The sequence below is a fragment of the Lycorma delicatula genome, chromosome 7 (assembly GCF_047948215.1).
Source record: "Lycorma delicatula isolate Av1 chromosome 7, ASM4794821v1, whole genome shotgun sequence".
Taxonomy (NCBI): domain Eukaryota; kingdom Metazoa; phylum Arthropoda; class Insecta; order Hemiptera; family Fulgoridae; genus Lycorma; species Lycorma delicatula.
In genome coordinates, this window is record NC_134461.1 from 145,187,132 (window position 1) to 145,203,553 (window position 16,422).

The 16,422-nt window shown below is 34.4% G+C and overlaps 1 protein-coding gene across 1 annotated transcript in view; it reads left to right on the top strand.

The window, feature by feature from the left end:
* The window catches only part of LOC142327282 (5-oxoprolinase), a 79,819-nt gene that overhangs the window by 43,874 nt on the left and 19,523 nt on the right, over positions 1-16,422 (top strand). The window contains exons 8-13 of the mRNA XM_075370180.1: positions 210-338; positions 720-921; positions 3,026-3,260; positions 6,164-6,302; positions 9,051-9,331; positions 10,167-10,314. Coding sequence (XP_075226295.1) covers positions 210-338; positions 720-921; positions 3,026-3,260; positions 6,164-6,302; positions 9,051-9,331; positions 10,167-10,314 — 1,134 coding nt within the window. The remainder of the gene's footprint in view (positions 1-209; positions 339-719; positions 922-3,025; positions 3,261-6,163; positions 6,303-9,050; positions 9,332-10,166; positions 10,315-16,422) is intronic.

Here is a 16,422-nt window from a genome sequence, read left to right on the forward strand (position 1 = left end):
TTTTTAACTCTATAATAAAGTTACTGGTACAACCTCTATATGATTGGTTCTAGATTTGAATCTTATTCAGACTTGGCATTTTTCATATGGTGTAGAATTCATATCATATATATATATATATGATATATATTCATATCACTAACTAATATGCCTGATATTATTTGCATAATAAAATAAATGATTCAAATTTATTAAAAATTTTGTTACAGATAAATGAATTTCTTACAACAGATGGGTCTGGAAATCATAAAAAGGAGTTGACCGTAGAAGAAGTAGCGGTTGGATTTATTCGTGTTGCAAATGAGACTATGTGTCGTCCAATCCGTGCTCTTACTCAGGTTATTATGTTTGCTGTGCTTATTTATTCTCATATTTATGATAGTTTTAAAAAAGAAAGTATAATAACTTACTTCTACCATTGTCACACTTGTTGAAGCGATTTACTCTGGTCACTGGGGGTTCATAAGTAAATTGTGAAATTTCCTAATATTTTTTTTTTTTTGAAGTGACTGATAATTGATTAGTCAATATATAAATATGCATTTTGGTTTACTTACTAATAGATGTGGTTAATTCTTTTTAAAAATAGATACTGGTAGTAGTTAGTGGTAAATTTCTACATTTTGTACTTTATTTTTACTAAGGAAACATGTGTATGTGCTTGCTACTTGTAGACGTGAATCCCAATAACATTTAAAATATTTTATTTATATTTTTAGGCAAAGGGTTATGATACACGTAATCATGTTCTGGCATGTTTTGGTGGTGCAGGAGCTCAGCATGCTTGTGCTGTAGCACGTTCATTAGGAATGTCTAGAGTATATATCCATAAGTATGCTGGTATACTGTCTGCTTATGGTATGGCATTAGCTGATGTTGTACAAGAATCACAAGAACCTTGTGCTAAAATCTATTGTGAAGGTAAGGATTAAGTTTTTTATTTTGTGTTTATATTAACATGTATAAAAATTAATAAACTTTCATTTGTTACTGGAATATGTAGTAATTCATGAATGTTTTCATTAGTTAATAATCTTCCTGTTTTTCTGTTTCTTTTCTGTAATCTTTTCTGTTTTTTGGATCTAAATACAATAAAATGCTTTTAATTTCTAAAAATAATAAAAAAAAGCAACAGTTTCATTAAACATTGTGTAATTAATTACATTTATATGTTACTTGTTAATAATGGAATAAAGTATTTTTTTTTTTTTTTTACCTTCTAAACTCTTTACTAATATATTCTAAGCCTTGTTATTTAAATTAGTAGATATTTTAATGAATGAAACGGTCAGAGGTTAAAAAAAATTGAGAAGGTGTTTTATAAAATTTTTATTTCATAATTAACTGTAAACCCTAAAATAAATGTTAATCACACCTGGTACAATCGTTACTTTACTTCATTGTACTTAGTACTTAACGTAACTCATTGTTACGTTACTTCATTGTACAGAGTTCTAATGTAGAATTTGTATTTAATGCAGATTTATGAAAGCATAGTTGCAACTATTTTTCTTTTTTGCCTTCTCTTATTATTGTATTCCAGTCTTCCATTGCTATCAAATTTTCATATCTTTTCATTCATTTGATTATTAACTTATTTTTTCACACATCTTTTCTGGCTCTTCATTTTCTGCAGAACTGTGGTGTATAAATCTGCATTAACCTTTAAGATTGGAATTGAAATCTATTTTGAAGAAAATAACTCTCTCTCTTTATTGCCTAAAATAACATCCTTATCCTGAATTCTTATTCACTATTATTTTTTTTTGTGTTCATCGAAATAATTAACACAAAAATACACAATATGTGCTCTAGTTAACTATCTAAAAGCTATTTATCTTCTAACCTCTCACATGTGATTAATCACACTTCCCATGTGATTAATTCATAGGCAACCCCAACCAGATGACAGCTAAAAAATACTGGCTTTGTCATCTAGATACATCATCTCAAGGTAAATTTAGCAGGTTCAGACCTACACTGATAGAACTAATGATGAGAAAGATGGGATCAACAAGTAGGAAAATGGATAACTGGCGAGAAAAAATTGTTGATTGGAGTAGTAGTTTCAATTTCTTGCACAGAATCATCTACATATCTTATCTCAAAATTATCCCACCTCTAGTCATATCCTTGTTTTAAATTATTTAGCTCATTGTATCTAATCTTTTAACTCTCTACCTCAACAAATTTCATTTTTTACTTTGTTTAGCTTTACTTTTTGTTGACGCCCTCCTTTTGTGTAATTCCCATCCATAAACCCAACTGGAAGAATATTTTATTCAAGAAGACATCATCAGATTGTATTATAAAAGTGCAAAGGAATGAGAAAAACATTTTCTTGTAAAATACTGCTGCATTCTCCACTGGTTTCAACTTTATAAAACTCAATGCCTAAAATAAGTAAGTTAGTTTCTGTTTTCTGGGTCACATAGGTTGTCAATTTGTTGGCTACCTTCAATAATTACTGATAGAGCTACTGCTGCATTTAAGGAATTATTCCTTGGTTTGGCCTCTTTAGAAATAATCATCTTTTGTGGTATTGACTTTGCTATATTGTCTTTCTGATATTTTTTATACATCTATTTTTATAACCTTATCTATCCTACTTTGGTTTTTCAGTTTTTCTCTTAAAAACTTACATTGACTTGATTAATAACTACTTATATGGATTTAACCCTTTCTTTTCTTTTCTTGGAGACTTATCTGTGACAGCTTTATAAATTAAAATAAACATGGAGTGTATCTTACATATTACATTAGCGTACATGTTTAATTCTACCTTTACTTTAAAAAATTCCTGTTATCAGCTTGTTGGTTCTTCATCAGAAACTTTTCATAAGCATCTAATTTCTTTTTGGTCAGATCAATGATAAAAAACATTTAAATCTTCTTGTTAGGAATCAAAATTAGAAATTTGGCAACTCAGTAGTTTATTTTGCATGGAATATGGCAAGTTAATAAAAATGGCTATAGTACTGTCAATTTTAATTTTTGAAACTATATGGTGTTTTTTTTTTTTTAGAAAATTTTAAATTCATTGATGGGAAATTGACTGCATTATCAGAAAAAAGCATTGGAAATCTAGTTGCTCAAGGTTTTAAACGAGAACAAATTGAGTGTAAACCATTCTTACATCTGCGCTATCAAGGTACTGACTGTGCTTTAATGGTATCACCTGATGATAAAGATGTTGCTCATAGTGTAGTTAATAGTTCTTCCCCTGTTCATGGGGACTTCCAAGCTGCTTTTCTTAAAAAGTATGTAAACTTTAATCAGTTGTAGTTTATTAAAATATTTCATCATACTCTATTGTAGTTTTTATTCCTGTAGTATGCATTTTATATTAAAATTTTAGGCAGTGTTAATAAGTTTCACTTTCATATAAAAATTTGTTACATTTATAGTTAAGTGAAACAGTATCATAGTTTTTGCATAGATATAATAGTTTGTTTTAGTATTTGTGCGTATATTGGTAAGATCATTTGTAAGTACCTATCTTTTAAAAGAGCTAATCTTTTAAAAAAATAATTAGTTGTTACATTTATTTACTGAGAATTGTAAACAGAAAGCAGAAGTGGGTTCAGTAGAAAAGTGTGAAAGCAAGTGCTGCTGTTATACCTGGAAAATTTTAATTCAGCTTACTAAAAAGAAAAATAGTAAGGTATTTAAATACAACAGCAGCAATTTAAAATCTTTATTGATAATTTTCAAAATTAATAGTTGCCTTAGCTATTGGTTTATTTATTGGAAATAAATGTTGTTATATTATGTATGTACCAAACTTTATACCAATAAAAATTGTTTTATTGTAACTGTGAAATAGTGAGGAATAAGTTATTAACATAAACAGGTAACAATATATTACAAAGTTTAAAGGTAATTTATACAATTTTTACAACGCTTTCTAATTTACTTGTTTCATAAAATTCAAAACCTTGATATGTTTTAAGATAAAACAACTTGCCATATCATCATGATGAAATTTTAGGAGAGCAGCACAGCCTTCTAATAATTCTTATTAACCTGTACTTCTCATGATTCTATGCAATATATTACTACTTATTCTAAATAAAAATCTGCATTCATAAGGTATTTTTTTTAAATATAGGAATCGTGTAGGCTTATGGTTACTTATTAATAAGCAATTTCAAAAATGTAATAGCTTGATAAAAACATATCAAAAATTAATGATTCAAAAAATAAAATAAATGATTCAAACCTCTTTTACTGTAGATGATAAGTGTTGATTTAATCTTAGGTTTTTTAATGTTTTTAATTAATGACTTTCTGATAACTCATTTTGTTTACTGTTTTTCAGTATGTGATTGAGAAATGTTTAAATTTATTTTAAAAAATTTTATCATTTATAAATAGTTCCATTCATTTTGTAATTTATGTTAGAAAAAAGATACATGAAATCTTAATTGCACTACTTTTATTAATTAAGCTATTGATGTGTTTTATATATATATTGTCGCCAAATGGCTTCGACGGCACATGGCACTTACTAACCTTATGGTAGCCCTGAGAAGGGCTGTTGTTGAGTAGCTTCAACGGCTCATAATTCATAACCTTGTGATGGCCCTGAAAAGGGTCGTTTATGCATTAGCTCTGAGAAGAGATGTGGTGTTTGGAAGCTGGTCTCCAGCAAAGTCGGGGAGTTGCGGCTCATCCATTGAACTCAAATGGTGCTTTCCCTCAGCAACAATTGGGTCCCCACTACAGTATGGCAGTGGTAGCTCCCAAAGCCCTGCAGTGTCGGTCGTCCTTTGCCAGTGTGGCCAAGGTGGTTCTCCCCGAGCGCGATCCCACACTGAGCCAGCTGCTGCTGCTGAGTTCACCGGCCAGGGTGATTGAAGCCCAGCGAGCTGGAGCAGGAATGTGGCGTCCGTATCCAGCAGCTGCCTCAACGGGCCAGCCAGGTCTGCTGCTCTAGCAGGGTGTTGGCATCCACCAGGAGGTCCCACGTTGAGGCAGCCAGGGAACTTCTTCCATCTTCTTCTTCTTCTTGGTCTTCTCCAGGTGGTGGTCGACCATGAATTGAAAATTCACTCTCGTGCACGCTCTTTTATTGGAGCTGGAGAGTAGTGGGGCTACAGTGCCGCTATGGTGGGAGTGATGCTTGTGTCAGCATATATGTACTGTACACCAGCTCACATCGTTGCTACCATGTTCACCTGCCGATATTAAATTAGGCATATATGTGGTAACAATATATATATATATATATATATATATATATGCTATAATACAAAAAAAAACTTACTAGAGGCAAATTTGATACAATACTGAAATAATAAGTACTGAATCACTTATATTAAGTAAAATTAAGTAACACGTTTTTATGAACTATTAGTTGGATTTAACTTACATGAAATTTAAGTTAAACAAAAACTTCTAGATATCATCCTTATAAAAATTTGAGACCAATTGTAGATGTTATTGTTGGGGTTTTTTGATACTTTATGATGAAAGTTTTTTTTTGGATTTGAAAAGTTTGAGTCATCTAAAATCACAGAAATATGGCAAATATGCAATAGCATGCAAATTACACAGGGACTATTTTGTTTATTTCTATGTTGTGGCTGCACTGCTTGACCACATCTATTCTTTAAGTTGTCTGTGTAATGTGAAGTTATTGTTCTTTAGTTATTTAGCAATTTTCATGACCTAAAAAGTGTTTCGTGGAAGTTTGTTTCATTTTTTATTGCAAAATCTTATTTAATTTTTTTTTTTCTGTACCTTGAATAGATAATGGATACAACTCCAAGAAAGCATTCAAAAATTATTTCTCTTTTTGAGCATACCAGTACTACACAAAGACAAATAGCTTCTGATTGTGGTGTTGAACAAGAGACACTGAATGTTATTTTAAAACAGTTTAAAGAAATTGATTCTTTTCACCTCAAATGGAAGGCAAGTGTGGCCATAAAAGAAAGTGTGTTCTGATCAGAATGAAGATACTGTTTATTTATTATATGTATATAAAAGATCTTAAATACAGTTAAAATGATGCCGTGTTTAATTGAATTTTCTACTGCCACATCTTACAGCTTAGACCTTTTTATTATTAAATATTTCTTACTGCCATAAACCTTAACATGTCTTGAGCATTTGTTTGTTAATAATTAATTGCAGTTACGTATCGTTTTTATTGCAGATATCAGTGTGAATTTGGTTTTACCTTACCTGATAGAGATATTTTAATAGATGATATAAGAATACGTGGTGTAGGTAAATCGCTGGTGGAAATTGAAACGGCTATTGAAGATGCTTGTGGACTTCCAGTTGTTGATAAAGTAAGACATTTATTTAAATATAAAAAGTATGTTTTTATTTACTTAAGTTTATTTAATAAATTAAATAAAGAAATGTAATAAGTTCACTAACAATTAAATAAACTGTAATTAAATTCACAGAACATTTTTTAAATGGTTTTGTTAAATATCATTTTATTTTTTACTGTTCAGAGAATATATGAATCTAATAGAGTAAAATAGTGTCTGGGGAGCCTAAAATAATTAGGGATAGAAAGAGCATATACTGACTTGATTAAGTATAAATATGAAGTTAGAGTAAGTGTAGAACAATGAAAAGGTTTAATACAGATATAAGTTGTATGTTGTTACCTATCTTATTTAATGCATTTGTAGGAATTATAAAAAGGGGTAATTGATTCAATGTATTTTGCTTTTGAGATATGATTAAGGTGAGAATACAGAAAGTGTGTACTTGATCAATTAGAAGTTGGATTGAGTAAATGAGATTACTGTTTGAAAATAAGTAAGAAGAAAATGAAATCACAAAAACCATTTGAAGATTATTATAAAGATTTGATAAATTATGAAAACTTTGGAAGGTTCAAATTCTTTTAAAATAAGGAATAGAACTTATTTAATTTAGTATGGTTAGTGGAATAGAAAGAAAAATGGGTCATGAGTTCACTAGTAGGTTGGGTAAAGAAACCAAAGTGTAACTCATTTATTGTGTGATAGATCAATTCCATTGAAGGAAAAAATTCTGATTTACACAAAGTATATGACAAAGGTACAGATAATATCTGCTTGGGTTTGGAGTGAGATTCAAACAGGATAGATGAAATTTATGAGATAAAAAATGGGTAAAACAAAAAGGGATGAGATAAGGAATTGTGAAATTAATGTCGCAATTTCTAATTAGGCATTTATAAAAATCTAATGTCTTCTGTACTCTGGTATCCTTCTTCATTGAATCTAGCATTTACTTATTGTGTACAATTTCCAGCTGCATAGGTAAATTAAATGACAAGCTGTGCTTGGAATCAGGGTCTTATTCAAAACTTTTTGAAGAATCTTATTTAATTCAGATGCTGTTGGAATTTGTTTAATTTTTATTATTAATTTTCATGTCAGCAGTCGATTCTGTTTTGATTGCAATGTCTATTAGTTCTTCTTAGCAACTTTTCCATTTTGCAGTTTGCAATAAAGTTTTTATTGAAAAGTTACCTAAACTTGAAAAATTTCTTAGATTAAGTTGATTTGCTGTTTCTGCAACAGCTTCTGTTGCACCTGTAATTTTATTTTTGTTGGTTTGTAAATCATTAAAGCACTGATTCTGTCTCATCTTAATTCATCTGATTTTTGTGCGATTGTAGCATTTTTAAGGCTTCAAATTTACTTAATAAGGTTGGTAAAGTACATATGTATGTATATTATATAGTGAATTTATTTTGTAATTGCATCATGTCAATAACTCAAAATTAAAATGATAGATTCTACTGAAAATCAAAATATTAATATGCATCTATTTATATATAACATGTACACTGTAGGTCTGAAAAGTTCCCGAACTAAATTTCTGTGGCCGATACAAGTAGCGCCATCTCTTGGACAACCAAGGAACTATGAAGTATGATGTTTGACAAGTGTGTGTACAAAATTCCATCATGTTTCGTCCCTCCAGTCTTGAGTTATATTCAGCCATGTACGTTGTGTTCATGTGACCTTGTGCAAGCTCACGACCTGTAACAGGGAAGCGCAATAAAATTTTGTGTTCGCAATTTAAAGATGGTAGAGAGTCATTGGATGACAACAAACGAAGCAGGAGGCCGTCAACAGCTGTTCACGACAAAAAAGTTGTGAAAGTGCACATGCTTCTGCTCGAACAACCTCATCTTACCCTTCAGGCCATATCATATCAGAAGAACTAAACATTGCTAAAGAAACAGTACGTACAATTCTAATAGAAAAAATGAAGCACTGAAAGGTATGCTCTCATTTAGTTCCACAATTCTTGACCGAAGAACAGAAACAGATATGTCTTTCTTGCACTCAAGACTTTGTTGAAACTGCCGATAGTGACCAAACTTTTTGCAAACAATTGTAACTGGGGAAGAAAACTGGTTTCATGTATGATCCGCAAAGCATCAATTCGCTGCTTGGTTGAGTCCTGGAGCACAAAGACTGACAAAAGTCAGGCAAGAGAAATCAAGAGTGAAAATGATGTTGATTGCATTCTCCGACTCAAAGGGTCTGATTCATCATGAATTTGTCCCAACTGGTCAAGCCATGAATTCTAAATTTTATTTGGAATGAAATGCCTGGTGCGTTGCATTCTTGAATCCAACCTGACTACTGGGATCTGGGCAGTTTGATTGTCTTGCACAACAATGCCCTGGCACATAACAGTTTTAACATGTTATTATGCCACAAATCAAATTACCGTCCAACCTATTCACCCGACTTGGCTCCAGCAGACTATTTTCTGTTCCCAAAACTCAAGTTGAAGATGAAAGGCCACTTTTTTGATGACATTCCAGCATTCCAAAGGGCTTGCACCAAGCAGTTGAAGGCGATCCCACAAAGTGATTTCTCCACAGTGTTTTATGGGCTCTACTCCACTACAATGAGTGTATAACTAGAGAAGGGTTCTATGTAGAGGGCTGATGTGAGTAAATTTGTTTATCTTTAAATCTATATTTTTATTTAACTTAGTTTGGAACTTTTTAGACAAACTGTGAATATATGTGCTGCTGTATGATTTTAATAAGTCTGTAATGATGATTTTAGGTCACTGAAGTTTACTTTGAAGGTGATGGATATTGCCCTACAAATGTATATTTATTTGAAGCTTTACAAGCTGGCCATTCTATTAGTGGACCTGCTATTATTATTGACAAATTATGTACTATTGTCATTGAACCAGATTGTACAGCTGTTGTTACAAAAACTGGTGATATTCATATTGAAATAGGTTCTGGAATAGTTAAAAAAATTGGAACTGAACTTGATGCTGTACAATTAAGTATATTTTCTCATCGATTTATGAGCATTGCAGAACAGATGGGCAGGTATACCTTTTTAATTAATTATAAGGTTTACTTAGTTTTATAAATTATATTTTCTGTTGATTATCTATATTTTAAGATCATAAGATGATTAAAATTCAGTTTTGTCAATAATTTTAAAAATATTACATGCATCCACAACATTCAATCATGCCTATTCAAAAATTCCAGTTAATTTAGGGAATCTACAACAAAACCCTTGAATAAAACTACATATTATACATACAAAATAAATAGAAGCTTTTCTTGATCACATGTTGCAGACTTTTTCTAATTGCTTGTGAACTATAGTTTTTGTCATGAAAGAAAGAAGTTTATTTTTTCAGCCTGTTTACTTCTTATGGAAAAAATTGAGTAGTAAACATTATTTTTAAGAATTTCAATTTATGTGAAGAAAATATGTGGAACTAGTTCCTACACATTAAACAAAGGTAATATATATGAGCCAGTGATAGCAAGAGTGGAGTATGTAAAAAAAACCATCCTCCAAACAGCCCTGATTTGGCTTCTTTTTCCAAAAATAAAGAAATGGTTAGCGACACAGTGTTTCGAAAATGACGAATTGAAAAACAGTGTTACTACCTTGCTTAATTCACAGGCGGTAGAGTTTTTTAACTCTTGAGTTTTTATTCAAAACTTGTTTACAGTTATGACAGGTGCCTTAATTTATGGCCATTATGTAGAAAAGTAGCTATAAGATGTATATAATAAATTATTTTTTAACCAATTTGTGTTTTTTTTAAAAAAAACGAATCTGAAGTTACTTTCTGAATAGCCCTTGTGTATTAAATAATATATATTATTTGATTGTGTTTAATTAAATTCTAATTAATTACAGAATTCTTCAAAGGACTTCAATATCAACTAATATAAAAGAAAGATTGGATTTTTCATGTGCATTATTCGGACCAGATGGAGGACTAGTTTCAAATGCGCCTCACATACCTGTCCATCTTGGTGCAATGCAAGAGACTGTACAGTACCAGGTAATGAAATAGATTTATGCATTACCCTATCCTTAATACTTTGTACATTTTTTATTAATTATTTTGATACTTTTTTAGACAATTTTTTTTTTTTAGCCATATTATTTAACACAAACCTAATATTTTTTTAATAAAACCAAATTTCTTTAAACTAACGTTTTTTAATGTTATATCAGATTAAAAAACAATATCAGAGATATCCAAGTGAATAGTTTCAGTTACTGAAGATGGCCACAAGTCAAAATATTTTAATTAAGAAGATATATTTAGTATGCAGTAAAAAAGTGATTGTCGTCTATTCACTTAGTGTTCTGTTACTGTGTGTTCATATATTACGTACTGTTAAAAATGTATTAAAGTACAATCCATTTTTGTGTATGTGGAATATAATGCTTTGATTTGAGATGCGGCTCTATGAGAACATTGATGAATGTTTTTACCAAGTTCTAAGGATTTTTTTTTTAATTGTTCATAAAATTACTTTTTATAGGCATGTGTTCTACGCGACCTTTAATTGCCATAGATAAGTTGAGTAGTTTAGAATTCATGGTAGTAAAGTTGGGACTTTATCGAGTTTCAGTTGACTATTGTTATAAGCAAGTATGTTTGTCAACAGATATTTTTTATATATTTTGAAAATCGTTCTCTTGCTTGCTTTTTGTGATTGTTTTATTTTGCTTTTACTTTATGTTGTTTTTGAACATTTATCTACTTAATGTATTCATATTTATATATAGGTAATTTGTGGTGAAATAATAATTAAACTGTCTATACTGAATACAAATCATCTAAAATACAATAAAAGAGCTTTGATCATTGGACGCAATACTCATTATCATTCTGAGGAATAGCAACACTATTATAAATATTAAAATTCGAAAAATAAGTATATGCAGTACCAAATTAGTTTACAGTATACTTCATTGATACTTATTAATAATTGTTTACATTGTCTTGTGTTGTCTTGATATCAACATTTTTTTTATTTTGTTGTTTGTGGATATACGTGTTTGTTCTAAGCTGTTTATAATATAGCTATTTTCATTATTACTAACCATTTATTCTCATTAATCATGTACTATGTGTTTGTACAGTTCTCAGTGCAAAAGCTTACCTTGACTTCAATAACTGTGCCTGGGCAGTACAAACCTGGCCAGTATGTAAAGGTGCACTACAAATTTAGCTGGGGGTAAGTGCTACATTTCTTACCCACATTCCCGTACCTTATCTTCATTCGTAGGACTTCCAGAATAATTTTATTAAATTTGGGGAAAAGTATGCATTTATTAAAGAAACTGACAAGCTTTTAAATTATATCCAGATTAATGGTGTTAGAATACAATACTTAAACAAACCAGTCGCTTAATATTTTTAACCTCTTCACACACAACAGTTATTCTTATTCCAACTGATTCTTACAGTTGAATTAACATTTTTATTCATTTTCATACATTTTTTTTTGACTGAATTAATTCATTACAAAGCTTTCAAAGAAGTGTGTAGGAATGTGAAAATGTAAATTTGTAATGTATGAAAAATGTAATGCCTGACAAGATTCAAACCTGAGACCGCTGAATGAAAGGCAGAGGAGCTATCATTCTGCCTTGGAGATCAGCAAACTGGTAAATTTGTATATAAACATTTTAAATTTGTCACACTTAAAATTGTTCATTATTTTAGTCAGTTAGTGATTATTACAGTAATTTTATTCTAGTTCATTGCATTATACATATGCATTATCACATTTGGTTAGCTTGGCATTTTTCCACCATCACCCCCTTTCGGTCACCACAAAAGCATATGACCAAATGTCTGTGCCACAAATGGCTATTGATACTCGAAACAGTTTAGCGACCAGTGTCCTAATAGCTCCTAGAGCTTTCCTAACAGCATGACTGGACTAAGCGGGACACCATACACCACCGGATTACGTGTCCCAACCGCTCACTTGTCATATATAACTAAAATGGGTAGGTGCACCTGTTAACTACTTAAAATATATATGACTTCAATAAATAAATTTATATTGTCAAAACAGCAATTCGCTGCCATGCCTAGATCACTGAATGGCAGCAAGTACCAGTCCGCCATTATTTAAAGCTCTTGGAGCTTTAGTTGGCTGGTGGCAAGCCGTAATTCTCGGGTAGCTTCCCACAGCAGGGAAATAGGAGTTTTTCCCTTATATAAACTACTGATGCCAGTTGAACAAAGCAACGGCATCGAGGAACGCCCACACAGTCCGACAGTGCGGCTCTTACCACATTGACTTGCCACTTGTGAATAGCCAATTTTCCCCTTTACCTCTTAGTTCCAGGGTGGCGTGAGCTCTAGCTCTCCCAAGAGCTGGGCAGTCGAACATCGTGTGTTTGTTCGACTGGACCTCCCCACAGACGCACAGCTCATCAGCTGCCAGGCAGAACCGAAAGAAATATTAGTTTAAATTTAATGGTTGGAGAGCACTTGTGCTCCCATTGCCCTTAAAAACAAACTAGAGGTGTACCATTCCCCTAGTCCTGTATAAATCTATACAAGGGCCTACCCTTAGTTGTGGCATGCCATTCATGCTCCCATGCATCTATCATGAGCCAATAAAGCCTCCTCTGCAGGTGGGAGATGAGCAACTGTTCGAAATTTAGAACTGGTGCTTTGCAATCATTCTGCTCTGTTACTGGCCCAGATCAAAACCGCATCCAAAAAGCCTCAGCCTCCCTACCTCTTTGCAACTTCAACACGACTGCCCGAACTTTAACCACTAAATCGATTGAGACAGCCTTTCCCAATATGGTGGTAGCCTCACAGGAGGTTGTTTTAAAAACACCAGTGCATATAATTAAGACTGCACTGGGCACTCCTTAAATTTTGAATGTGCTCGATTTCTGCCCAAACTATGCGCCCAAATGTTGACAGAATAAGAGGTCATATTTTCAGACACCTTGGTTCACCATGTACAAATGACAGCCTGACAGCCCGTAATCCTTCCGTGCAAACCTCCTAAGCTTGTGCATCACAAACATGGTGTTCGCCACTATTTGCCTAATGTGCTAAACAGCAACTTTTCATCAAACAAAACAACTAGTTACTTATAAATTCAAACTCAGCTGATTACACAGCCTTTATATTTAATATGGGAGTTACTGTACAATAATTTGTCTGCACCCTTGAAAAGCATAAACTTTGTCTTGGGCACAAAAATCTTTAAATTTTGCATCCAGCCCTCTGCGGTTGATAAGTCCACCTGCGCCCAGTCTTCTAGCTGTGGTCGTGAATTACCACGGACTAAAAGGAGACAGTCATCGATGAAAACCTGGCCCATGACCCCTTCTAGAAATGTCAATTCCAGAAATCCATCAAATATCAGGTTCCACAGCAAGGGACCAAGAATGGAACCCTGTGGGCTTCTCCTGGTGACAGACTTTTCCACGGCCAGGTGCGCATCTCTAAATTGTAAATTGAGCCGTACGATTAAACAAATAGTCTCGCACTATGGCCTGCAGGGTTACGGAAACATTGCGGCGTTCCACTCATAGAGGACAGAACTCCAACACAAGGAAGGAAATACTGCCTCTGTGTCTATAAAAATTTCCAGAATATATTTACAGTTGGCGCTTTCCACTTCGGCAAGTGCATTTAAGATGCAATCCTCAGTGCCAACCCCTTTCATAAAGCCATACTGGCCTCGACTTAGAAAACAGTTCATATCGATGCTTTCCCAGAACCGTTCCATAACCAGCCTTTCAAGCAACTTGCTGATTACCAGCAAGAGGCTGATGGGTCGATAACTGCCAACATCACTTGGTTCCTTTCCTGATTTTAAGAGCATCCTCACCAAAGCCACCTTCCAACAAGTCGGAAAGCAACCCCAGTTAAGGCACCCTGAGAACAGTCTGCCAAGCGGCTGTCTTATGACAGACAAAAGATGGTAAAAAAAGTCTGAGTCAAGTTTTTTAATACCTTTCTCAGTGCCATTTGAGAAACCACTTGGTCTACATCTACGAGATCCACAGCCCGTACGCCAGGGAAGGACATAACTCCCACCCTAACGCCGACTTCTGCTTCACTCTCTGGAGCATCTGGAAGCAGAGTATCCAGGAGCACCTGGTATGTCGCCACAGATGTTAAAGTGTGGTCACGATCACCAAACCTACACCAAACACTGGACAGCACGTGCAGTGGCTGTCCAGTGTTTGGTGTAATACGACTTTGTGTGCTGCCAGGGTTTGCACTGCAACTCACGCATGGAGTCTTTCCAAAACTTGAGTTTGGCTTCCTTGATGGCATGAACGTATTTGCTACGGACATGCCAGTAGACATGCAGGCCTTCAGCAAACGCATCATCCACAATAATCTCTGTCAAGCATCTCTTCTACATGCGGAATCTCACTCTTGTATGCAGCACACTCAGGTCAGAGGACCACCATTTTTTCCCGAACCACCGCCTGCAACTAACAGACAGTCTGCCAAAATAGAGGTCATGATGGCTCCAGACTCGCTTTGATCATTGGACGGGCCACTACCCAAGGGTCCACCCTTTGGCCGTAGCCATTGTAGGACCCTATCCTAGTCAGTCTCTATGGCCCGATCAAATTGCTCAGCCATCAATTCCACCTCCTCCTTGTGCTCCATGTGCCATTCCAACCCCTGTAAGGCAGCTGCACACTCGCACTGCAACCTGTCCTGATCCAGGTTCCTTAGGTTGAAGCGACCTGAATCTGGAGCTCTTATACTGCCTCCATAAGTAATCTCATAGGTTATAAGCCTTTGATCGCTCACACTGGCTTAGGGCGAGACAGTCCAACTATTGTACACCTAAGCAGATTGCCCATCACCAATGTAACTTTCCCCCAGTTTGGAAGAGAAAGTCGGCAGTTGCTCTGCCTCGTTAAGCAAGTAGAGGTTCCTGGCTTCTACGAACTGTGCAAGACCAGCGCCTCTGGGGTCAGTGAGTAGTGAACCCCAGGCAGAAGACTTGGCGTTAGTGTCCAGAGCAACCAGCACTCTGGTGTCCAGGAGACCATCCAGAATCCGTCCCAACTTTGCCAGCAATTCGTCGATACGAATCCATCCAAGCTGGAAGTATCTTGACACTAGTATGACATCAAGTGTACCCCTCGTGATTCGCATGACACAGAAGACACCCGACGAGACTGAGCCGACCACAATCGCAGAGAGCGGCCGTTCTCCATGAGAGTGAATAACATCAATCCTGTGGAAGCTGACCACCCTATCCCCGCCCGCACACGGCTCCTGGGTCAAGGTTGTACTCCTCAAGGATCCTCATGGCTTCATTGGTGGCCACCCGGGCAAAATACAAGTTTAACTTTCCCAGGTGCAAGCGTTCGATATGGTGACCACTGTCCTCGAAAGCTTCTCTCAATTCAGGCATTGCCATATGCCGTATTATGCATGATCTTTGCCTGGGTTATGTCATGTGACCTGTATTATTTGCCCCTGACCCAGTGTCTGGCATCAAAGCTTTTCATCTTGGCACAAGGAGTCCATTTTGCAGGCGTGGTCTTATTAGTGCAGTTAGCTGCCCTGTTCCAGCAAGGATGCAATGACCCCACATCTCTGACTGTGCTCTACACTAGAGAGAGAGGTGTGACCAAAGCACCTTTAAAGAGAGGTGTGACCTTTAAAGCACCAGGGTACTTTTGTATTGTCGACGACCCTGTATTATCACATGACTAATTGATTTCTCTTCTGTCGTCCATTGATTCAGCTTGGCAAACCTTTGTTAGAACACATCCTAACGAACTTGAGGAGTTAGCAGATGTGGAAAGATCACTTTAATGACAAATTATCATTCTGAGTTATCAGTCAACAGAAAAAAAAACACTTCTTGCTTCACTCTAATTAAAATTCTGAACATTAGTGTATTACTATTCTTGATTTATTATTCTTAGTGTAGCTTGTAAAGAGCTTATCTTATTTAAATAATTATTCTTTGGTTAACAAGGAATGGGGTAACATCAAAAAAAGTGGAAAACTTTTCAGTCATTTTACCTCTTGAAACTAATATAACCAAGTTGTCATGTTCTTGATCATATTACTGATACTACATCTGTACTCTTATCCATATTACATGTTCGTAGTACACATGCGTTATGA